Source organism: Aspergillus bombycis (assembly GCF_001792695.1).
Source record: "Aspergillus bombycis strain NRRL26010 chromosome Unknown contig00068, whole genome shotgun sequence".
Taxonomy (NCBI): domain Eukaryota; kingdom Fungi; phylum Ascomycota; class Eurotiomycetes; order Eurotiales; family Aspergillaceae; genus Aspergillus; species Aspergillus bombycis.
Genome location: NW_019170070.1, coordinates 72128 through 96855, shown reverse-complemented (window position 1 = coordinate 96855; position 24728 = coordinate 72128). Strand labels below are relative to the sequence as shown.

At 47.6% G+C, this 24728-nt stretch overlaps 7 protein-coding genes across 7 annotated transcripts; 3 read left to right on the top strand and 4 right to left on the bottom strand.

The window, feature by feature from the left end:
- Positions 1–1491: 1491 nt before the first annotated feature.
- On the top strand, positions 1492–3656 carry hsp90 (chaperone Hsp90; the record flags this gene model as incomplete). Its single annotated transcript, XM_022534288.1, has 2 exons — positions 1492–1749; positions 1815–3656. The coding sequence occupies 2 exons, from the start codon at positions 1492–1494 to the stop codon at positions 3654–3656; spliced, it is 2100 nt and encodes a 699-aa protein (XP_022387319.1).
- Positions 3657–4529: 873 nt separating this feature from the next.
- ABOM_007158 (uncharacterized protein) lies at positions 4530–6839 on the bottom strand (the record flags this gene model as incomplete). Its single annotated transcript, XM_022534287.1, has 3 exons — positions 4530–5509; positions 5569–6024; positions 6089–6839. The coding sequence occupies 3 exons, from the start codon at positions 6837–6839 to the stop codon at positions 4530–4532; spliced, it is 2187 nt and encodes a 728-aa protein (XP_022387318.1).
- Positions 6840–9571: 2732 nt separating this feature from the next.
- Positions 9572–11901, top strand: ABOM_007157 (phosphate-sensing transcription factor PHO4; the record flags this gene model as incomplete). The annotated part of the gene is made up of 3 exons (XM_022534286.1): positions 9572–10183; positions 10254–11298; positions 11360–11901. The coding sequence occupies 3 exons, from the start codon at positions 9572–9574 to the stop codon at positions 11899–11901; spliced, it is 2199 nt and encodes a 732-aa protein (XP_022387313.1).
- A 701-nt stretch (positions 11902–12602) lies between these two features.
- ABOM_007156 (putative DNA directed RNA polymerase III subunit Rpc82) lies at positions 12603–14811 on the bottom strand (the record flags this gene model as incomplete). The annotated part of the gene is made up of 4 exons (XM_022534285.1): positions 12603–13613; positions 13698–14579; positions 14689–14745; positions 14800–14811. 4 exons carry the CDS (start codon positions 14809–14811, stop codon positions 12603–12605), a joined length of 1962 nt encoding a protein of 653 aa, XP_022387312.1.
- Positions 14812–15282: 471 nt separating this feature from the next.
- On the top strand, positions 15283–16889 carry ABOM_007155 (ubiquinol--cytochrome-c reductase subunit 2; the record flags this gene model as incomplete). The annotated part of the gene is made up of 4 exons (XM_022534284.1): positions 15283–15546; positions 15633–15807; positions 15865–16724; positions 16794–16889. 4 exons carry the CDS (start codon positions 15283–15285, stop codon positions 16887–16889), a joined length of 1395 nt encoding a protein of 464 aa, XP_022387311.1.
- A 2140-nt stretch (positions 16890–19029) lies between these two features.
- Positions 19030–20461, bottom strand: ABOM_007154 (putative mitochondrial DNA replication protein (Yhm2); the record flags this gene model as incomplete). Its single annotated transcript, XM_022534283.1, has 6 exons — positions 19030–19084; positions 19249–19921; positions 19993–20089; positions 20148–20166; positions 20243–20267; positions 20323–20461. Coding segments are annotated over 6 exons (1008 nt in total), but the record flags the coding sequence as incomplete, so codon positions are not given.
- A 1470-nt stretch (positions 20462–21931) lies between these two features.
- cit1 (citrate (Si)-synthase CIT1) lies at positions 21932–23809 on the bottom strand (the record flags this gene model as incomplete). The annotated part of the gene is made up of 8 exons (XM_022534282.1): positions 21932–22120; positions 22185–22485; positions 22575–23130; positions 23178–23238; positions 23293–23340; positions 23401–23485; positions 23556–23620; positions 23690–23809. The coding sequence occupies 8 exons, from the start codon at positions 23807–23809 to the stop codon at positions 21932–21934; spliced, it is 1425 nt and encodes a 474-aa protein (XP_022387317.1).
- Between the last annotated feature and the right edge of the window lie 919 nt (positions 23810–24728).

Here is a 24728-nt window from a genome sequence, read left to right as displayed (position 1 = left end):
TCTCTACTTCATCTCATTTAGAAACTGTAAACTGGGTGGTGGCCGCTGTCTTGTCTTTTGCCTTGCTATAATTGTTTGATACCCGTCCTATTCATGGGGGTATAGGTGGCAAACGTCTGTTTCCATTTACAGGCACAGTGGCTCTTACTGAGTTACCTTATCCAATTCATCATACAAAGAGGAGGGAAGGAGCGGGTGCCTGCTTGTTACTGTGTAATTGCACATGTATTATCAATTGTCCGGAACTATCTGAAAGTGAATGCAAACTGCCTGCCTCGGCTCAGCTCCCTTGTGTTCCTATAGATGTGGGTTGTCTTGCACATAAGAAGTGGCATAGATATGAGGTCAGTGAACATGGTAGGAGGAGGGCTCTGGTTGGATTGATCCATGTGATCTTGATAACAATGTTTGATTTGCCAGGTCCCAGCTTAAGTGAAGGCTGGAGTTCAATGAATGCATGTATGCATGTGATATGGGTATTGTAGGTACTCAAATCGATTACCACATCGAAGATAAGTGGGTCGGAATATTACAGTAGACAAGGTATGTGCACTGTACATTGTACCTGATAATCGATAGCTCCTACTCTGTGGAAAGTTCCATTATGGCGGAGAGATGGGGACGGTATTATTGTATGTACAGTACTTGAATGTAAGGTACTAGGATACGAAAAATCCACATTCCGCCGACAATGGATGGTGGAGCGGAACGTTCTAGATTGATTGCCTGAGGCACCAGGGAAGTGAAGTTAGATCGGAACGCAGCTTTTGGAGGGGGAGGGGCAACAGAAAAGGGGAAGGGAATAATCGGTAAATGATGAATGGTGGGGGGAAATGAATAAAACGATTGGAAATGTTAACAGGATACCGAATGGAACATGATTGAATGAACTAGAATTTTTTCTTTCTTTTTTCTTTGGGCAGAGAACCATGGATTCAATCCAGGCTGTGATGTGTATCGAGTAGAAGAGACTGGAAGATCCCCGTCGAGACAAGGCGGAGAGAGCGTGGAAGTTGCTGGATCGCCGTAGAAACGCCCGCGCCGAAATTTTGTGTCCCTCAGCCAAACATTAAGTTCTCCGCCCCGTCGCTTGCGGTAGCTTTTCTTCTTCCTCATTCATTCACACTTTTTCTCCTCACTTCTTCTCATCTCCATCTATCTATACTAAGTCTGCTTTACCTTCTGGAGCAGATTCTTTTTGTTTTTGTTTTTTTCTGAATCTCAACTCTCCCACCGTCCCTTTTTCTTTTTTCTCTCTCTCTTGTTCTTAACGATCTTACGTTGTTGTACCTTGTGAGTCTTGTTCCCACCCCCCACCCGAGTAAGGAGAGCTGCTGCCAAAGCTGGATCATTCTGGTCTCCTCGGTCTTACCCCCGAGATTCACATAAACTCCCTGAATAAGTGGAGGGCCTGTATCCTACCTCTATCAGTATACCTATGACTAACACAACCTTCGGCGTGGAACAGAATATAACTCACATCCCTTCATCATGTCCGAGACTTTCGAGTTCCAGGCTGAGATCTCTCAGCTCCTCTCTCTTATCATCAACACTGTCTATTCCAACAAGGAGATTTTCCTGCGTGAACTTATCTCCAACGCCTCGGATGCTCTTGACAAGATCCGCTATGAGTCTTTGTCGGACCCCTCCAAGCTCGACTCGGGCAAGGACCTCCGTATCGACATCATCCCCAACAAGGAGGCCAAGACCTTGACTATCCGTGATACCGGTATCGGTATGACCAAGGCTGTAAGTCAATTCCGCCTATCATATGCCTACACAGACCCCATTCTAACCATATTGCTGTTATCTAGGACCTGATCAACAACCTTGGTACCATCGCTCGCTCTGGTACCAAGCAGTTCATGGAGGCCCTCTCCGCTGGTGCGGACATCTCCATGATTGGCCAGTTCGGTGTTGGCTTCTACTCTGCTTATCTTGTCGCTGACCGCGTCACTGTCATCTCAAAGCACAACGACGATGAGCAGTACGTCTGGGAGTCCGCTGCCGGCGGCACCTTCACTCTCACCCAGGACACCGAGGGCGAGCCCCTTGGCCGTGGTACCAAGATGATCCTTCACTTGAAGGATGAGCAGACTGACTATCTCAACGAGAGCCGCATCAAGGAGGTTGTTCGCAAGCACTCCGAGTTCATCTCTTACCCTATCTACCTCCACGTCCTGAAGGAAACCGAGAAGGAGGTTCCTGACGAGGAGGAGGAGACCAAGGAAGAGGAGGGCGATGAGAAGAAGCCCAAGATTGAGGAGGTTGATGAAGAAGAGGAGAAGAAGGAGAAGAAGACTAAGACCGTGAAAGAGAGCAAGATCGAGGAGGAGGAACTGAACAAGACCAAACCCATCTGGACCCGTAACCCTGCTGATATCACCCAGGAGGAGTACGCTGCCTTCTACAAGTCTCTCTCCAATGACTGGGAGGACCACCTTGCTGTCAAGCACTTCTCCGTTGAGGGCCAGCTTGAGTTCCGTGCCATTCTCTATATTCCCAAGCGTGCTCCTTTTGACCTCTTCGAGACCAAGAAGACCAAGAACAACATCAAGCTCTATGTTCGCCGTGTCTTCATCACCGATGATGCCACCGATCTTATCCCTGAGTGGCTCAGCTTCATCAAGGGTGTTGTTGATTCTGAGGACCTTCCTCTCAACCTGTCCCGTGAGACCCTGCAGCAGAACAAGATCATGAAGGTCATCAAGAAGAACATTGTCAAGAAGACCCTTGAGCTCTTCACTGAAATTGCCGAAGATCGTGAGCAGTTTGACAAGTTCTACTCGGCCTTCAGCAAGAACATTAAGCTTGGTGTCCACGAGGATGCTCAGAACCGCCAGACCCTTGCTAAGCTGCTCCGTTACCAGTCCACAAAGTCTGGTGATGAGGTCACCTCCCTCTCCGACTATGTCACCCGCATGCCTGAGCACCAGAAGCAGATCTACTACATCACTGGCGAGTCTATCAAGGCTGTTGCCAAGTCTCCCTTCCTTGACAGCCTCAAGCAGAAGAACTTTGAGGTTCTCTTCCTGGTTGACCCCATTGATGAGTACGCCTTCACTCAGCTTAAGGAGTTTGATGGCAAGAAGCTCGTCGACATCACCAAAGACTTCGAGCTTGAGGAGTCCGAGGAGGAGAAGGCTGAGCGTGAGAAGGAGGAGAAGGAGTTTGAGGGTCTTGCCAAGAGCCTCAAGAACATCCTCGGCGACAAGGTTGAGAAGGTTGTTGTCTCTCACAAGCTTGTTGGCTCTCCTTGTGCCATTCGTACTGGCCAGTTCGGATGGTCTGCCAACATGGAGCGTATCATGAAGGCCCAGGCCCTCCGTGACACCTCCATGAGCTCCTACATGTCTTCTAAGAAGACCTTCGAGATCTCTCCCAAGTCTGCTATTGTCAAGGAGCTCAAGAAGAAGGTCGAGGCTGATGGTGAGAGCGACCGTACCGTCAAGTCCATTACTCAGCTTCTGTTCGAGACCTCTCTCCTGGTTTCCGGCTTCACCATCGACGAACCTGCCAGCTTTGCCGAGCGCATCCACAAGCTTGTCTCTCTCGGTCTGAACGTCGACGAGGAGGCCGAGACCTCTGAGGAGAAGGCCGCTGAAGAGGCCCCTGCCGCTGCCACCGGCGAGAGCTCCATGGAGGAGGTTGACTAAATGTTTCGGCAGCAACGGAAACGAAAATTTAACTGCTTTTACGACCTATTATTCAAACCTGTTCCAGTAGTATCTGCATCAGGATTATCTTACATCACTGACTGACTCGTATTGCCGTTTCATCTGGGACTTGAGAAAAGCGGTTTCTAGTTGCGATGTGAATTTTACTCTTTCGGCGTTTTGAGCGTTTGCTTTCCCAATCATACTACTTTAAATTATTACGTCTGGTTCATGACTTCTGCTTTCGCTCGCTTTTCCGAGTTCGGATATCGAGTGATCTTAGATAGGTAGAACTTTTCCCCTTTCGAATAAAATCCAAGCCTTCAACTGTTACCAAGTCCTGTATAAATTTTTCTGTATGCCCGAATAAATAACTAATGTCCGGTCTTGAACCAAGCTACTCTTTATGTTCCCTACCTGCGAGTAGGGAGATCAAGAGGAATAGGGCGCCTTTTTATAGCCTAAAGCGGCATGGAATACGGCTACCCACGTGAGCTGGTAATGCAGCAGAGAGAAGGGCAGTAGACATCAGCAATTAACAGACCAATAAACTCAACAGGCGAAAAGAAACTCCCCAACCTTTACTCCATCAGTGCATAAAATTGGGCCATGCATTGCTTCATGCTTATTCTCGCTAAGCGTGATTCGTAGGCCTTAAAGAAACAGTCCTAGAGCATTGGAGGAGGGCATGGGAACTGAGAGGTAATGCCAGGATGGAAGCAGCTATGCAGGGATGCTACATGGTGGCCGCCGCCTCGCAGAGAAGGATGGATCCAGTCTGACACACTCTTTTCTTTTGCTGCTCAATCCTAGACAATACATATCTAGCAGCTAAGTGTCCCGGGGTGCAGGCGCTGTAGCTGGCGTGTTCCCTTAATGGCCAGTGCAATACCAATCAAATCGCCACTCAGAGAAACTTCGTGAGGATAATCCCCAAGCCTTCGCAAGCCACAGCGCAAGCCCTCCAACAACCCCGAAACTACCCACAATTTGGACAATGGTCCAACCCCGTCGCTTGAGATCCTCGGACCACCAAACTAGACCCAGGGGGTCATGAGGGCTTATACGCGCAATACGACATTCTACCCTCTTTCCGTTTTGTGTCCGGACTAGAAAACCGCCACCTGCTCTTTCCACGGGCACATGCAGACCACAGAAGCCAGGAGTCTGTGAGATAGGTACCAACGAACCATCTACAATACACTCGCCCAGTCGCTCCGTGAGCCAGACAGCACGATCCCCCCTTGCTATGATAGCGTATCTTTCCCGTTCATTACGTAGGCTTTGCTGAAGATCAGATGCCCACTTTTCCAGCTGTACCCGGGCCAACCTCTCTTCGTGACGAGTATAGTCGGATATTCGAGCCATGGTATAACTAGAGGGGCCGCCCCGTAAAGTGTGAACACCGGGAAGGGCGCCATTTGGTAGATCATCCTGCTGCCAGTATGACTGCTCTTGTTGCCGTAGGGCAAGCTTCTTGGCAGATAAATGTCGCATCCAGGCTATATTTTCTCGGTCAAATAATATCTGGACTAAGAGCATTAACTCGGACGCCATCAAAGGCTGGGCATAGTCTGGGCTCATCAAGGTGCTGGCGTCCATAACGTCATCATCGTCGGACTTGGCGGACGAAACTGCAAAAGGACACTGAGCATTGAGCCCGTCGACTTTGCCGAGGGGTGCATCCCCAAAAAGGAAAGGTTTAATGTTGGCCTCTTGGGCTTGCTTATGAAATGTGGATTTGAGGGCCGAGACTCGACTGGATGACAAGAGATCTGATTTAGATACGACGGGAATGACGTTTGTCCAGTCGCATAGCCTCCGGATAGATTCAATATCTGTAGAAAGGGTATCTGAAAAGACGTGAGCCCGGCAAATCAGAATATAGCAAAAGGGGAGACTCATCGCGTACCCTCGGAGATGAGATATAAGACAGCGTCAACCTGAGCACCACCATTGCCCGCGAGCATATTCTGGAAATCATGATTGGCCGAATTTAGGGACGTCATCGCTCGGAGAAGCTGTTGACGAATATATTGTACAATGATGTCAGTTTGCCCTGCACAGTCCGACGAGTTGGACTGAGGATCAACGAAACAGAGATTACGCTCAAGGACTACATCACCCATGCTCCGCCGTCTTCGCAAAACGCGCGAATCTTCTAGGTCTGACCACCAAACAGGATATGGTTTAGTGCTAGCGTAAATTTCCGTGACAGATGGTGGAATACTGTGTGTCTGAAAGGTTCGGGATGAAGAGCCAGGTGAGCGGGACGATTTCGAAGGGGGCAGGGCGGGAAAGGGGTCGACGTGAACGATATCTTCGCAAGCTTGAACGATAGATCTGATCAGTGAGGTTTTCCCAGTGCCTAGGTACAAGTTTAATTTAGCAAATACTCCAGTGATCATATTTTTAACCTAATCCGTACTTACCAGAAGCACCTGCAATTAGCACTTTCAGGCGGCCCAACGACTTCCCTCGATCTGTAAAAGGCCTTCGACTGGGCATCCTGATACTTGGCATAACCAACTGAGATGCGCTATCAAGGCATAAATTGGACGGCGTCGGGAAATCATTGTCTTCTTCTCCTGACGCGACAACCTCACTGCTTACATCATCGGTGATCGAGATGTCATCAAGATGCCTCAGGGACTGATTGGAGAACGACTTGGGACTGCTTGGGAGAGAAAAAGATGGATCATCTGGGTTGCTGAGGTTCGAGGGCGTCAATGGTTGGGGGGAAGTGCGATCGGAGGATGGTAAGGAAATCTCGAATCTGCTAGCATTGAGTAGATCGCTTGGTTTGAGAGTGGACTTGCGGCGAGGCAATGAAGTAGCACCGTTATCACCATTATCTAGATGATCGTGGAGAGGCGGTTGTTGTTGTTGTTGTTGCTGTCCGATCGGAGTCGTGGAATCAGGGTTCCCACCCGAAAGATAGGGCCCGCACTCGGAGGCAGGGAGATTGACATCGTGGACGGCTTCTTCGAGGCTTTGTACACCATACATACTATCCCTTGAAGGGACCGACTCATCAGGAGAGAGCTCCTCGTCCGCATCGTGATCACGACTGCGGGCCAGGAAAAAGGTCGCGGGGGCAGTATTGCGGGGGTCGATCCACTGCTGTTCGATGGAGGCCTTGCGGGCCCTACGCAACGCGGCATCCGGGACCGGCGGTCTCATGATAGGCAACGGGTAAGGAGATCTTATACAAGGTCCCCAGCATGTACATGGAGAAGGAAAGCAGAAACATGAAGAAGACGATCGTTTTGGCTGAGGTGATGCGTGGTGATACAATGATGTTTGTTGAATGCAGTGTCCATGTTATGTCATGCTATGTCACGTTGTTCAAGTCACGACCCCTCCAGCAACCCGAACCCCGCATTGGTAACAAATGTATGTACCCAGATGAGAATGCTAGCTACCTGGTCAGGTCAACAGCTTCTATATACAAACACCATCAGCCACTACTACTTTTCCATCCACGGTAGGTGCAGAATGAGAATTATTGTAGTAGTAATAGACATGATGCGGGAGGGCGGGTTGTCCATATTTATCAATAGTCATCATGCCCAGATGAGTAAACAGTAACCAAGTCGTGTAGGAGTACGTACTTAGGGCAAAATTAAAGACACCCGGTATAATGACAATGCTTCTAAGACCTTTATGAGTCGAGATAATATTTATAGTTTGTCCTTCAGTGGAATATTACCTTGTCCTTCGAATATTCTACAGGCTAACAAAGCTATTAGGCTAGTGATAGTGGTTAGACTAACCATTAGTTGCATAGCAACTTGAAGCAAACCACATTCAATCACCTTTACCCTGTAATTCTAGACTATCACGCTACGCAGTAGAGTGCCTCCACTCACAGAGCTAGCCCACAAGAGACAGAACATCGGTATCGGGGGAATCTCCTCCGTTTCATTCTACTACTAGTAGTAGTAAGTTAGAGAAGGAAAAATGAAGAATAGCCATGATATCTATTGATTAATTAGATTTTGATCTGTCGGGTTTTTTTCGTTTTCTCTTTACCTCTACCATTCTCCGGTTTGGAAAGACGGCTGCCAGGGTATACGGAGTATATATATTTCCTAATAATATTGAAGGATGCGACTAGTTATCATACAATGGATGCTGCTGACTACTGCAGTTTCATCATTTCACAAGGTTTAACCATAATAATTACAGTCAAAATTTTAAATGCAATTCAGAATGATGGATAATAGTCCGTAAGCGCAACTGCCGCCCTCCCTAAAAGTGAGGGTAGCATAAGCGAAATTTTCCCCCTGAACGAGAGAATAACAAATGCCACTTGGATAACACGGTACAATAGGCAGTCAGGAACCACGACCCGTCTTTCCAAATCATATAATAGGATTATGGTATGAAAATGAAGTGTCGTTTCGTTTCGAACCTGAGATCCACCCCCCAAAAAATTCAATACGGAGAGAACCTCCCCCCTCTCCAGACTAAGTTTGCCACTAGGTAACTGAGAACCTTTCTGGTTGGCTCTTTCGCTTGAGGGCTAAAAGAGTAGTCTCTTTTCTAACAGACCCATCGACATCCATGGTTGGACCGGGAAACAATTTAAATGAAGTCTTGTTCCCCCGAAATTTGTACCTTCTGAGGATGGATACCACACAAATTCAGGACGTATACATATTTTGCTACAAGTGCGAATAGGAGATGTATGGAGGGTGTATATCATATATGGAAAAATTATTTTCTCTTAGATAGAATCCTTATCGATAACAACTACATAAATAAGTCCCGGGTGTATAAACTGAACCTTTTAGTAGTACTAGTAGCATCTCCTTCCGACTACGTCTCTTCCTGTCCAATCATATTTAATTACCCTTCAGTATTTCGACCTTCTTTAATTGGTTTAGTTCCATGGGAAGCGGTATTTAGTACGAAGCACCTAGTACCAAGAGTGTTCTGTACAATCATACCTTTCTTTTTTTTCAAACTCATATATACTTAGATCGCCTAGGATTTTCGCGCGCGCACGCACGCACACACATAGAAACAGAGAAAGATGTGAACAAGAAAGAGTTACTTAATATTCATACATACCGATAGAGATAATAGTGATTTTATAAGATACTAGGTAGGTAATCAGTAAGTATTGCATATACACACAGATGTACAGAGTACATATCCTTATATCTATGCTAGCTAGTACTGTACAGAGGTACTACTCCATACAGATGTACCTTGTATTTTTCTTTCTCTTTGTTTCTACTTAGCGTATGGTAAAAGCCTCTCTCTCTCTCTCTCTCTCTCGAACTAAAACCAACCCGTCCCGGTTATCGACATTAATTAAGCAACCTTCCGTATCTCCGCCTGCTGGCACAGAACCACCCAGGACTGTCTGACTTAACCTACTTACTTACTCACTACTGCGTAGGTAACGAACAAACTAATAAAACTAACACATTTTGTCGCTTGCCCGATCGGTCTATTCAGCTCGTGTTCAACTCTACTCTCGCTTGCTCTTCACTGTCTTGTCCCCACCAGATCTATACCCTGCTCTCCTTGATTTTATCTTCTACCGTTAGTCAACGTTCGGGATTCTATTCATCTTGTTCTTCCCACGGTCGCCATGTCTGCCAACCTATCTTGTTGAGCTGATGCTCCATCGCTCGCTTCTCTTTATCTCCACTGGTCAATATCCTTTGCTTCAATCTCCGAAGTCTCAACCTTGCTCTGTCCGACCGTTTTGCCAAATACCCCCAAAATTACTCCCGAGTTGCTGTCCCTATCGGAATTTTTGGTTTTCGTTCTGCGACACTGCGTTACAGACTCCCTTCAGAGAAGTAGATTTTACCAATCTCTAACGCAAATACAAACAAGGAGGGGGGAAATAAAGAAAAAAAAAAAAGAAGAAGAAAACAAAAACATCCCAGTTGATGAGTTCCGCCATGGAGCAAGACAATTCGCTTTCCTGGCCGGATATCACCGCCCCCGGCGACGATGAATTCTCCAACTTCCTCGAATTTGGAATGCATTTCCCCGACATGGAGGGGCACGGGCCATCCGACCAGCACCCTCCTCGTTCCGTCGCTCATTCCGTATCGATGCCTACCTCAACCACTCCTTCGGGCCAGGAACAGCTTATGCGCATGGAAACCGATGCGGTGGCCCCTCAATCGTCGTCGTATGACCGCATGATGGGCGATTTCTCCATTGAGCTCTCCAACCAGGTTCACCAAAGCCAGTCGCACGGCTCTATCCCAGCGTCCTTCTCCGATGCCCCATTGACTCCAGCCTTCTATGCCCAGAAACCCCCGCATTCCCAGATATTTAATCACCAACAACTGCAACAGCCCCAGGAGCAGTCACACCATCAGCATGTTCACCATTCGCAACCAACGTCCCAGCCTTACGTGCCTCACGGTCAGCCTGTGATTCCTCCGACTCCTAACAGTATTGAAATGCAGGGAAGTGTGGCCACATACCCGCAACGCGTGGATGAGAATCATGAAATGTACGACCGGTACGCTCGCATAAATGAGGAACAAGTAAGCGAAACAGTCAACTAGCCACAAACTCTACATCAATATGCGCATGGCTAATGCACTCTCCCTATAGGCCCTTTACACCCCCTTGGTGTCTCCTGCGATGACCCCACTGGAAACTCAATTCCGGCTGCCAGAGTATACAATTCCTGGAGAGTACTTTACCCCACTAACCTCCCCCGCCCTCGAGGCCCAAAATGCGAATTCAACCAGCTATCCATTTCATTCTGGCCATGTCTCGGATATGGGCTTTGTGAACTCCCCCATTGACAGTTCCCTTCCTGTTTCATCGTCCCCAAATTCACCTGGCTTGATTCGGAAACACCGACGCCGACCATCAAACACCAAGACATTTTCCGCTAGGGCTAAGAAGCAACAATCCCCTTCGGTGCGGCCTCAGACACGCAAGAAGTCCCTCCTACAAATTAACTCAGATGAGATATTGAACGGCCTCAGCCAACATCAAGGTGGCCCAAAGTCACAACCCTCCACTGGTAGTGGGCTGCGGTATGGAAGCAATGATAGCTCCGGCCAGGATTCCGTCTCCCCCGAACCCCTGTCAGAGCCTCTGATGCCACCTCCTGCTCTACCCTCTGCTCGGAGATCTCCCGCGATTGCTCCTCAGATGGCGCAATCGCAAACAAACGAGCCTGCGACTCCGGCTATGTTGATGCGCATTCAGCGGCCGCAGCATAGTCCAGCCGCAACCGGGCAAGCGTCAGGCCCTGTGTCATCCGAGTCACACGATGATATCATGGAAGAAGTTATTCTTCCAGAAGCAGCTACTCCTACTACCCATTTCTCCCAATCACAAGTGACCATAGACACCCCCCTGCGAAGTGTCCGTACGGATGCAGCATCCCCATCTACGTCAGCCGGTGTTACTCCAGCTCTAGAACCCAAATCGACTCCCTTGGCTGAGCGTAACCCAAGTTCAGTAGCTCCTAGTCCGCGCACTGTCGCTATGCCTTCTCCAAGCGGGCCAATAGGCAAGAAATCAGACACACCCAAACTTGGGCCGTTGGGTAGAAAGCGACAGAGCCTTAGCTCATCTCAGCCCAGTCCGAATCTACGCCCTAAAATAAGTCCTAGCATACAACCATTGGTCCGAGGAGAATGTAAGCGAAACTCAAGATCACTAATCAGCCGAGTTCTTTAAACTGACTTCATCTCGTTTAGCGGGTATATCAAGTGAGACGTCGGCCTTATATCTAGCCTCCAAATCGAACTACCAGCATATCTTGGATGGAACCCTTCTTCCTGGCGTATCATATCCCGAAGCGTTGGCCGAAAATTTGAGCTCCAAGCGGACAAACCATAAGCTTGCAGAGCAAGGCCGACGTAATCGCATCAATAATGCGCTTAAGGAAATTGAAGCTCTGATTCCCGCTGGGTTTGTCAATATAAAGAATATGAAAGATGCCACGCCTTGCAGCTTGAGAGGCAGTGAAAAGGAGAAAGATAAGCCCAGCAATCAACAGATTAGCAAGGCCAGCACCGTGGAGATGGCCATTGATTATATTAAAGCATTGAAGAAGGAACTTGAGGAAACAAAGGGCAAGCTAGAAGCTGCTGAGGCTCAACTAGGCGAGAAAGAAACTTCTCAAACCCACAACGCCGACTCAGTTGGCCACGAGAATGAGCAACTGGGGAAGCCTGGCGAGGTTGTGGGTGTGCCTACAAGTCCTGCAACGAATGGCCTTACAGAATCTTACGATTGAGACATCGTAGTGATTCGAACCGAATGCTCTTTTGCCTAGAGGCACCTGTTTTATGTGACATGCTTTACGACAACAGAATTCGGGAAACTGTTAGATGGTGACCGGAAAGAGTTGGGTTGGATTTTCAGTGTATAAAATGGTATGGGTTTTTGATCTAGACTTGGCATCTGGGAGGCCTTTTCTTATTTGCGCATTTGCTTTGTTTCTTCAATGGTGATCTGGAGTGGCCGTGGTTTTTACCGTTTTTCATTCTTTTTATCTAGCTTCAAGCCTTTCGTGCCGTAACCTCCTGTCTAACTATGTTAATACCAACACCGCTTCGGCTAATCACGATTAACTTGAAATCAGCTCAGGTATATTGTTGTTCCTATTCTATTTGGACGAGAGTTTTGTAATCAAAACTAGTAGGCTGTTTCTCACATCCTCTATTTCTGAACTTTCGGAGACCAGTACTATTTTACGATATATATCACTAGGTATCCTACAACTCCATATATACGATAACCGACTTTAGGTTTGATTTATAATGAAACAGCTTTGTCCTATAGTTTACGGATCTTAAACTAACCGAACATCAACCGCGAGAGGCTGGCCCTTATGTAGCTAATTTGCACAACAATAACCATTCAACCATATAAATGCACATGCACAGGCAAATGCGAAACTTTTAGATTTCATTGCTCATTACGGTTTTCAGTGCCTCAGTAGTCCCTCATCACGGCCACCATGTCGTCTAACCGGGCCACTTCTCCCAGCAAGAGTGCCTCTTTCGCCCTCCATTGTTCGAGTAATACTAATTCTGCTTCAGACAAGTATCGTTCCTCATTGCCCTTGACATCGCTTCGCTCTGTCTTCTCAAGAAATTCCTTCAACCGATTCCGCTCGAACCGCAGGCGCTGCAAACATCGAGACATTGCCTTGTACGTATCCTCTAGGACACTATTACTGACACGGTCGGGATCATAGAACCAGAGAAAAATGGTTTTTGAAGGCTGTCGCAGTGCGTCTCGTGGCACTTCCTGTAAGTCGACGAACCCACCCGTCTGCATGCTGGCGAGAACCTGGCGTAGGTCTTTGAATGGAAGAAGGCTAATTTCCTGTAGACGTTTCTCATCTAGTTTGCCCTTGTCATGGAGTACACGGACAACCCGTAATGCAACATCGCCGTATCTCGCTTCGATGATACGTTCCAGTTCAAGATGACGAAGCTTGCGTGCCAGGTGACGGAACTCGACAGTCCAGGTGATTAGGCCCGAAACCATGCGTTTTGATGTGAGGCTATAAGGTGGCTGAGCTAGAAGGCAGAGATGCTGGTCGACTTCGTAAGTACGGTTTCCATCTGATTGCGTCCCGTTGATCTCATCATGGGCTACACCATTCGCGTTTTCTTCCAACAGTCGCTTGCCGCGCCTGTTTATAGGTTGAGAGACCTCCATGGGACCAACCGATCCTGCCAGGTCCAGCAACAGGTCGACATCCTCTACCACTGCTCTTAGAGGAACTGGCACAGAATAATGTTCGCCCTCCTCTCCCTCGCGAGGGATTTCAGTAGTATCTCGGCATTTCGCTGTCTGGTATTCGATACGTCGTAGAAGACATTCGTAAACTTCGGCTGTCACGGGAGACGAGTCCCGCTCTGCAAGTTCCAAAAAACGGCGATTCCGGAGAGCCACATCCAATTTTTCATAATTTATGCGTACAGTGATACCGGACTAAGCACTGTTCCATCAGTTCTGCTATGAAAGAACAACCGCCCCAACGGGGCCATGAAAGCTTCAAGGAAAGGGAAGACCTACCTCCATGGGTATTGTGTCTTCACCGAAGTCATCGTCTGACCACTCGTTTTCGTCTTCACCGTCCTCATCCTCGTCGACAGCAGCATAGTCAGCTCGCGCCTTTTTATTAGGCGTCCCGGTAGCTCCAGTGGTATGTCTTCGTTTAGCTCCTCGGGGTACTCCATTAAACATCAACCCGCGAGTGAGATCTCCGTCCAACCGTTCTCGGAGCAATTCTAGCGTCCCCTCTGTAACAGCCTCCTCTAGTTTCTTTCCCTTGAGGGCTTTAATGTCCGGTCTTGACTTGATTGTGCGCTCCGCATCCAAAGCGTTGTCGGCATAGCTTTGAAATTGAGCATCCCTGACGCGTAATATGTAACCATGCCCTGCCAAAGCTTTTAAAGTCGGATGAAGAAGAGCGGGATGTTCAGCAAGAGTATAATCACTATTGAGCCCATTCCGTCGGTCTTCAGCTTCCCCATGTTCGTCAGTTTCCTGGTGTGCTTCCTCTCCTTGATACTCTTCGGTTTCCTGAATTACCTCATGCTCCTCGGTGGCTCTATCGACATCGGAATTCGAAGGTCTTAGAGCCGGAAGGGTGTCAAGATAGCCGACTTGCGCATGGCCAAGAAACATAATCGTCGACATAACAGTGGCGGCATATTTTCCCAATCGATGTTCTATAAGCTCCAAAATCTTCCCGGATCGGATGAGATAGTATGCGGATTGCATGTTGGGCTCGTAGTACGTAATGCCGTCATCGTAGGACGTGTAGTGGTAGACAAGGTGTTGTTGAATCATGGCTGCGAGACCATGACGAAGCTGGGCGTTGGAGAGACGAGAGTAGAATTTCAGCCGGGGAAAGGAAAGTCGATCATAGCGATTTAGTGTCGAGAAAATGCGCTGTGTCCGCGAGGTACATAAGAGTCAGCCACATCATGCTTTTCGTTCCTCACCGAGGTTCCAGGCAAGAGTGGGAAAGTAGTTGACAGGTGCCCATGTGCAAACCTACCGCAAACAGTTCCCCAAAGTTATCTTCGACAAGGAGCGTACAGAGCTCTCCAGCATACTGCCATCCATCAGGTTAACGAGTGAGACTTATGTAGATGGAGCAGTCACATACTTGGGAAGTCATATTAACTCAAGACTTCTAGAGAATTTACCAGCTTCAATTCTCTAGAAGGAAACAGCGGTCACCGCCAGATAGTCATAGGGAACTGGTATCAGCCAGCTAATAGATAACGGAAGCGCAAACTGGTTGCATAGCAAACGACGCAAGCTACCCTTTCCCCCTCTCCGTCCTACTTTTTTTTCTCTTATCGCAATGCTTCACTGTGGTCACGTGTAACTACATATCATGTGACATCAGCTGACACGGAGGACGAGGAAAAGCCGGTTCCGCCCGCACTCGCCATTCTGACCAATCAGAGAGAGAGTAATCAAGGCTCCGGCATCTTGAAGCTTTTCAGACATCGTTTCCAACCCGCCCAACGACAGTCAGAAGCACTCTTCTGCTCTCCCTCTCACCCCTCCCTCTCCAATTGCTGTCGAGCCTCTCGGCTTCCTATCTTCTACCTCACATATTTTATATTCCGCACATGCGATAATGCTGTCGCGGTCTACTTTCAGCCGAAATGCGCCCCGTGCGCTCCAGAAGCAGTGCTCTGCTGCCGGCATCAACAGCCGTCGAAGCATGGCCTCTGCTGCGACCCCAGGCCTTCAGTACGATGTCACCGAGGCTGCTGGCGTGAAGCTCGCCAATAGAGAAGTAGCAGGCCCTACAGCAACCCTGGCGTTGGTTGCAAAGGCCGGCCCTCGTCACCAGCCTTTCCCTGGGTTCTCCGATGCTCTCGAACAATTCGCCTTCAAGGTTAGTTCCGGCACTCAATGCCCACTCTTACAGGCTACGCGTTACTATACTAGATGGGTTTTGACGAGATTTTCATCAATTGATAGTCTACACTCAAACGGTCGGCGCTGCGGATCAACCGGGAGGTTGAACTGCTCGGCGGTGAAGTTTCTTCGACACACTCGCGTGAAAATGTTGTCCTCAAGGCCAAGTTTCTCTCGAACGATCTTCCTTACTTTGCCGAATTGCTGGCAGAGGTTGCTTCTCAGTCAAAGTTTGCAGGTATGTCACCAGGGTGGTCATATCAGCTCCGATGGAAGGGCTAATCAGGTCCATCAGCCCACGAATTGAATGAGGTCGTCATCAAGCACCTCAAGCTCAGACAACAAGCCCTTGCCGCCAACCCTGAGCAACAGGCTGTCGATGCTGCTCACGCTCTGGCCTTCCACCGCGGCCTGGGTGAGAGCATTACCCCTTCTACCACTACTCCTTTCGAGAAATACCTTTCGGCTGAAGCCCTCGCCGAGTTCGCCCAGCAGGCTTATGCCAAGTCCAACATTGCCCTTGTGGGCAGTGGCTCGAACTCTGCTGACCTTTCCAAGTGGGTTGGCCAGTTCTTCAAGGAACTTCCCAGCTCTGGCAGCTCCAGTCAGTATCAGCTCCAGCCCGGCGCAACTTCCAAGTACCATGGCGGCGAGCAGCGCATCTCTTCCAAAGCCGGTAACGCTGTTGTCATTGCATTCCCTGGCTCTGCTGCTTTCGGCACCTCTGGCTACAAGCCTGAGGCTTCTGTCCTTGCTGCCCTCCTAGGTGGTGAGTCCACTATAAAATGGACTCCTGGCTTCTCCCTCCTGGCTCAGGCTACCCAGGGCTTCTCCCAGGTCCGTGCCTCTACCAAGAGCCACACCTACTCCGATGCTGGCCTCTTCACCATTTCACTTTTTGGCAAGGCCGATCATGTTGCTTCAGCTAGCAAGAATGCTGTGGATGCCCTCAAGAAGGTGGCCGCCGGCGAAGTTGCTAGCGAAGACATCAAAAAGGCAATCGCTTTGGCGAAGTTCCGTGCTCTTGAGTCGGCTCAGAACCTCGAAACCGGTCTTGAGGCCACTGGCTCTGCTCTTCTCAGCGGCGGCAAGCCTTACCAGATCGGCGAAATCGCTCAAAGCATTGACGCCGTTACGGAGGCCCAGGTTACGGATGTAAGTATATCATATTCACTTTGTGTTGGTATCTTTGAAAACAGGAAGATGACTAATTCTCTTTCACAGGCCGCAAAGAACTTCCTCTCTGGCAAGGCCTCTGTCGCCTCTGTTGGAGACCTCTTCCAGCTCCCTTACGGCGAGGACCTTGGTCTGACCGTTTAAAGTGTATACAATACATATTAGACTGTCTTTGCAAAAAAAAAAACAGAGGCGTCACCCCCTTCTCATGTGTCTAGATCAGTCTTCGCAGATATTTCTTTTGTGACGTGGTTGTAGTTGTGTGACTGTAATACAATTGTACCTTATCCAATACTCTTTACATCACAGTATAATGTGGGTTCATGTGCTATGTTCCTCTAGGGTTATCCTCCCAGAAGAGTTTAACTGAGGAGATTTCTAGTTCCCTGCCTGGTCTGCCTTTGCAGTGCTTGACGCTATGGTAACAATGTGGAAGGCTATATAAATCAGTATAAACGTAAACAATACAGTCATTTTTTATCATACCAATATTTAGGGTGTACATTAAAATGTTGGACAACCCCCGTCAATGTACAAAGTATTTACACAACTCATTGCACGATTGTAATCCCCATCAAAAGTTTCCGTTAAATCCCTATTTTCTACCAACCCTCGACGTCTCTCGAAGCAGATTTCTCGATATTTTTATATGGTAACTATATAAATAGAAATTAATTTTAAAAGTAGTTTATAGAGCTATACTTCTTATTTATAGATATTTTCCTAATTTCAGTTTCTTGATTTTCTAGAAAAGCCCAAGGTTTAACCAAATATATATCTTCCCTCATGAGCATAAATTTGTATGGAAAGCGATATTCTTTTAATTATATATAACTCTGGCTTATTACTACAGCATTATATATCAATTATATTTATTGGGAGTCTATTGTAATATAATCTAGATAATTATTTATCATTTGAATCTATTTAATAGACGAGGTTATAAGATTTCGCTCAGAAATCTCTATTTAAAAACATCAAGTTTTGGTGCAAAAAAGGCATTTAATGCAAACTTTTGGTGTAGAACTGTACATCCATATGTATATTGAATGGGAATCACACCATCATCGCTGCTTGTACTGTCTCTGGCCCCGAAGATTTAGTGGGCTTGTATTTTATGATATTGTATCCTGTGGTTCCCTTCCACTTTTATTTCCAGCTTTCTATTGGCCGGAAATGTGTCATGCTATAAGTCAACCAATAAAAGCCATTAATGCACAGCGGTAGGAAATTACTAGTAGTACTAGTAGTAGCGAAACACGGTACAACCTTACATGGACCCTCTTACTTTTTAAAAAAAAGAAAACAAAACAAAAAAACATTATCCAGAGGCAGGATTTGGGTGCTCATAGTCTCATACATAGTAGCATCCTACATTATCACTACCGAATATTTACGTGTGAAATTTTGGGATTTACCTGGATGGGCTAATTGGACTACTGTATATCTGGTCTTTTTGGCTTCGACTCGGAAGCACAAAAAAACAGCATATGTACATAACGTAACCCGGTAACATTCCGCTCACGCCAGCAGTCCGCTCACTTCTGTATTGTATAGAAAAGGACATATTTTTGAATATTGATATCAACTACTATCAGATATATCAATCTATAATTTTCATATTATATCAGTATAGATATTCTTTATATATAACTTGAATAGTAATTAAAATAAAGTCTGAGAAGAATAGACTATAACTATATACTATAAAATACATTGTAATTTATATTATTCTGATAATTAAATACTGGTGAAGTCTGTAAAGAGATAGAGCCAGGGCACCCTATTCCACAAGGCCAAAAGGCCATATAATTCGGGATCAACGATCCCGAATGCCCTGGGGGCATCTATATAGTATACCGCCGTTACAAAGTCCCTAAATTTTATACTCTACTATTCTGGTATAGAATAGACTACAGATAAAGTTTTAAGTAGACAGAGCTTGAATTGGTCGAGATATTAATATTCAAAAATATGTCCTTTTCTATACAATACAGAGGTGAGCGGACTGCTGGCGTGAGCGGAACGCTTGCCGGTTACGTTATGAGATTAAAAAGAATTAATAACCCCCGGAAAGTAAAACTAGCACCATCAGTGCTGATTACTATCTCATAGATACTATTATAGGCGGACATATGACTCCTAAGTAGCATGAGTCCAAAGTACTCGGTACCTCATGCACGTGATTTATGGTAATTCCATCCGATGTACTTAGTTAAATACGAGACTCCATTGCCCAACCACTCCCGAGCCGTGCATAGTAGAAGGGTATCTCAAACCTTCTCTAGTGCTTAGCGGTGACTTGATCGCCCGTCAGTTTTTCGACTGCCTCCTTGGCCCTATTCGGTACGACGGAGACCCACAGGTTAGCCAAATTCCGCTCCTCGGCTATCACATGAAAATCGGGGAAATGGTGATCAGACAACCTGTGTTTTCGGGGCATGATAACCTTGGCCCGAAAACTACAACTGGTCCTAGACACCTAGGGGAATAATCAACTCACATGTCACCAAGAGCCACCATGCAGACGGTCTGCCAGATTCCTAGTCCTATACGAGGAGTAACTCCACGGTAAAGACCCTTAAGACCATTGGTCTCGTAGATATACTTGAAGGTTTTGCCAACGGTCAAGTTCTTAGGCCGGTTGGGGTCGTCCTTCTTACTCTGCATCTCGACACGAATGACTTCAATAGGCTGGTTCCAAGCAGAGAGGCCACCACCAAGACCAGAGGCTAAGACCTTCTCCATTGCACTAAGCTTTTGTCCTTCTTCCTTGTTGGTCACCCTGCGGATTGCTGATTCTGCAAGGCGAGAAAGACCGAAACGGGAACCCCAATTTGTAGTTTGACGGATAGCAACCGCATTTACACCGCGGTTGATACCACGGATGCCCTCCTTGCGGTAGATATCCATGAAAGTCGCGAAGGTGCTTGGAGGCTTTACACCCTGGGCAGCCATTTTGTGCTTGGTGATCTCGACCGTCTTCATACAGGTACAGAAACCCATAGTGGCATATGCCTGGGCAATACCACCCGCCATGCCTCCTGAGATACCAGCGAGGAAGTCTGGCGCACCGAGCACCTTGGCACGGAATTCCGCCTCGGACGCGACGAAAAGGAGAACGGCGCCTTTGGTGGAGGCCTCAATCCAGGCCCACGGAATGAGACCTTGATAATCTGTAGAGACATCCCATGTCAGAGACTGCAGCCCCCACACTAGTCGGATAACGTAGAAAAAGGCTACTTACAACCGAGGATCCCGCCACGACCCCATATCCGACCCATAGCGCTGGCGAAACTGTCGCCTCGATTGGCGGCCATGGTCGTCTTGATCACTTCCAGCGGCTAAATTAAACATTAGCAAGACCACCAAATTTCATTGGGTATATCGAAAATATGATACCTGTCCCAAAGTGGTGACCCTAAGTAATCATGTCAGTACCCAAGACCTCTCCCTTTTCACTTCAGTGGACAGAGAGTATAAGCTGCATAACTTACTCGAACATATTCAATCCTGCACCGACTGCACAAAGGCTATCAGAACCAAGTCGTTATCTATAATGTTGGGTGAAACCTACGCAACAGATTGCTGAACTTGACGGGCTTCTTCTCGAGCTTGTGGCCGGCAGAGGCCATCTCAGCTGTGGTGGTAGACATCTCTAACCTTGGGGAGCGCTGAAAGGGGCCCTGACCAAGGGATGCTGGGGGCTTCGTCGCCTAAGGGATCAGGTGAAGTCGACTGTTGTTTGCAATGGGAACGTCAGGGGCAACGATTGCTTTCAATCGAACTTCAAGCGGTGGGAATAGTTCTTGAAAGGTGTACGTTGGCAAATGAGGGGGCGATTTAAGTAGCCGATAAAGTAGAGGGGAAAGGTCAAGCAGTGATGGTCAAACAGCACAGGAAAGAGCGGAAATATAAAGTCTAGGAGGATGGATAACCCGGCGTACGTACTCCAAGTTAACTAGGTGCTAGACCCGACTAGGTACTCGACGGCCTAAGGCCAGTTGCCGTCCCCTTAAACTGCAAAAACAAAACCGACGTCGGAGACATTGGGGAGACACTAAACCTAATTAGAGCATTTCTAGGCTGAGTCCTGGCACTAGGCCCAGTGTGGTCCGGCGGTGTAATTGGCTTCAGTTGAGCCAACGGAGCAAATCGGGTGCCCCCCAACATTTACTATTCTTGGCTGTCCTGGGACGCTGCAATTTACAGAAATGGTTGAGCCTTCTCGATCCTAGTCTCAAATTCCTCTCAACCTCCTGGCTCATGCCCCAGATACCTGAAGATCTCAAGATGTAAACAAACAGCCATGGGCAACTCGCCACTCACATTTGCTACGGGTCATCAAATTGTATGTGTACAGACCTTGAAAATAAAATATTAGTATGCTGAACCTTAACTAAATGTATGTATGGTGTACTCCGTACTTACTCCATATATTATTTATGCTTCCTAGGTCCGGTGGAAGGTACCGAATTCTCATAACACTATTTTCTTTATCTTGTCTGTATTTTTCTTTACCTATTTGGGGGACAGCTTCATCCAGTATGCGAGCGATTGTGATATCACACTACTGATAGGTAGCATCAATACTAGCTTACAGACTTACAGTACAGTATGTAGTACCTAGACACTTATTCATGTGATAGACATGAGCTGTGCGATCATTGCGGAGTACACAGCAAGCGCATGGAGTCCATATCAGATAAACCTCGGAAATCACAAGGTGGTTTAAAGCCGCACGTATGCACATACATGCGCACTATAGCCGGTACTGTACTTGTGTATTGGCGGCTGCCTCATCATTATTATTGTTGTTGCTACTTGACATTATTATTACTTTCACATTCATTCCTTCTCTTCCTGGTCCCTTGCATCGGACCGAGTCGTGGCTCTTTCCCTCTATAGAAAGAAAGGATTTGAAGAGCAGAGTTGTCACTTTCTAATTTGTAGTAATTGTTTTCATCACGCATGAGCTGGAATGGGAAAGAAGCCATCTAGTCAAAAGATCGGCACGATATTGGAGCGCTGTTACAAGGTCCGCTCGGACCAGGTCCTATCATACATTAATCAAACTAACCACAGCACTCGTCACATCCTAGTCTAATAAAATAGTAAGGGAAAAATACAAAATGGTGTGCTTAATCATGAAAACCCCCTCCGATTTCTCGCGTCACTCAACAAATTTACAGCTTGGCACCGACAAGCTTGGCGAAAGCCTCAGTGCTGAAGGACTTGGGGCGCTCAATGGGGGCACCAAGGGCACGATCAATGATCAGCTGAGGCAGGACACCAAGAGCACGAGAGACACCAAACAGGACAGTGTAATAGTTGGCCTCAGTCAGGCCGTAGTACTGAAGAAGGACACCAGAGTGCTAGAGATAGGTCAGAATTCGTTGGCTTGTAATCAGATGATCTGGAAATGCGTAATAGACTTACAGCATCGACATTGGGGAAGGGGTTCTTGGTCTTGCCGTGCTCAGTCAGCACGCCAGGGGCAATCTTGTAAACCTGGCTGACGAGCTTGAACATCTGGTCATCAGGAAGCTTGCGAAGGGCAAACTCGCGCTGAGAAACGTAACGAGGATCGGTCTTACGGAGGACGGCGTGGCCGTATCCGGGAACAACCTGACCAGCGTTAAGAGTGGACCACAGGTAGTCTTTAATGGCCTGGTCACTGAGGTCGTTGCCAATGGCTGCCTTCATCTTTGTAAGCCAGTTAAGCACTTCCTGGTTCGCCCTGTTGAAGTAAACATGTTAGCTATAGTCTCGCATCCTTCCGTCTTTCTATTTCCAGTTCGTCTTCCTTTAAGCGAGGGATAAACATACAATCCGTGAAGAGGTCCAGCCAACCCGTTCAGACCAGCAGACAAAGAAAGCATAGGGGAGCTCAGAGCACTACCAACAAGGTGAGTGGTGTGAGCGCTGACGTTTCCACCCTCGTGATCAGAGTGGATGGTCAGGTACAAACGCATGAGCTCAATGAAGTCATTGTTGTTGCCATAGCCGAGCTGGTTGGCCAAATTGTAGGAGTAATCCTTGTCCTTCTGAATAGGAGCGACCTTGCCGTCCTTGAAGACGTTGCGGTAGATCTTGGCGGCGATAGTAGGAAGCTTGGCAATGAGGTCCATGGAATCCTCGAAGGTGTAGTTCCAGTAGTCCTTCTTGTTGATACCCTTAGCGTAGGCCTTGGCGAAAGCGGACTCGTGCTCAAGGGCAGTGACAGCCAGAGAGAACTGAGCCATGGGGTGAAGAGTGCTGGGGCAGCGGTCAATGAGCTCCTCGATGAATTTGGGGAGGTCAGAGCGAGCAGCCCACTCAGCAGACAGATCGCGAACCTGCTGCTCCGAGGGAATTTCGCCGGTCAACAGCAGCCAGAAGAGACCTACGGTATATTAGCAAGGTGCACAATCATCTTCTAGATCGGTATACCTTCGGGAAGAGGCTCCTCGCCACCGGGAGCCTTGGGCAACAGCTTCTGGCATTCGGGGATCTATGTAACCATGAGTATATGATGTTTCCCACAAGAGAGAGCCGGATGACATACGGTGTATCCACGGAAACGGATACCTTCCTCGGAATCCAAAACAGAACCCTGAACTAGAATTAGCAAATCCTCATTGGTAGCTGTTGGCTCCGTTGCGTCATGACATACTTCCCACACAAGGCATTTCACGCCACGAGCACCGCCGTAGGCCTGGTCGAGGGTGACCTCGCCGACGACCTTGTTGCCATAGTCTCTACAAGCGTTGATTGGCGTGGTTAGCAAATGGACTGGTGCTCAAGGTATCACTCGCGTGTTGTGCATACTTTCTGAGCTTCTTGACCTTCTCAATCTCGCCAGGGAGCTTGTCGGCAAATGTCTCCTTCAGGGACTGCATAGTTCGAAGTCATTGCAGTTAGCCAAGTCAGGAATCGATAGCAATCCAGACAATATGACAAACCTTGGCCTTGCCAGTAGAGTAACAGCGCAAACCATTGAAGGCAACGGACTGCACGACCGGCTTGCCGGCGAAAGAGGTGGAACGAAGAACAGAAGTTCCGAGTCTCAAGGAAGAAGCCATGTCGAATTAAACAACCTTGGTTGGGCGGTTGAGTATAATTGATGAATGGAGAGGGTTTGGGTATATTAAGATAGTGATAGAGAGAAAGAAGAAGAAAGATGCTGAGGTTTCGGGAGAAGCTCTTTTTTTTTTTCCCATCTGACCGTAACAGTACAGCCGGTACATGAGCGGTACAGTAAAGGTCGGTAGTGAGGCAAGGCAATGGCGGGATTCCGTACTGTACCGTAATGCTATGCCCAGGAAGGTGGCCCGGTCTACCGAATCCCTTCCATCGGCGATGTAAGGTGTCTGATCCCTCGCCCGCCAGCTTCCGTTGCGCGGGACGGAGTACCGGAGTAATTGATTACCTAGGCAGAACAGGCTCTCGTTCTTGTTTATTTCCCCTTAATTCCTTTCATTATTGGTATTACCAAACTCTTCGTTATGATAGATTTTACCGACATGGTTACCCTTGTCTTCCTTTACCCCAAGGTCTGCAGTACATCCTTAAAATCACATAATTCGATTTGATTTTGTCTGCTACAGACTGCGTGGTCGCTCGCCAGCAAAACTGACGATCTCGGCACGCATTCCATCCGTAAACGGAGTAATTTACTTTCAATTGAAGTTCCCATGGCTAGTGACGTCGGCCACTACCCGAGTTTGGGTCGGACCCATCACCAAAGTAGTACTCCGTACTCCGTACTCCGTACCGAGAATCAGATAACCAATTGAGTACTGCCAGGTTATGAACAAGGTGTCAATTAATTATGTTAAATTACCTTGCTAGAGAAACGGAGTATGCGGCAGATATTGTTTTGCTACGTATGCTCTGTGGTATATTTCAATTGTTCCGTACTTTACCACTGCAGATTCTTCAGCCTCCCTCTGTGGGCCTGCACCTAGAAGGACAACGCCTTAACTCAATTAGCAGTACGGA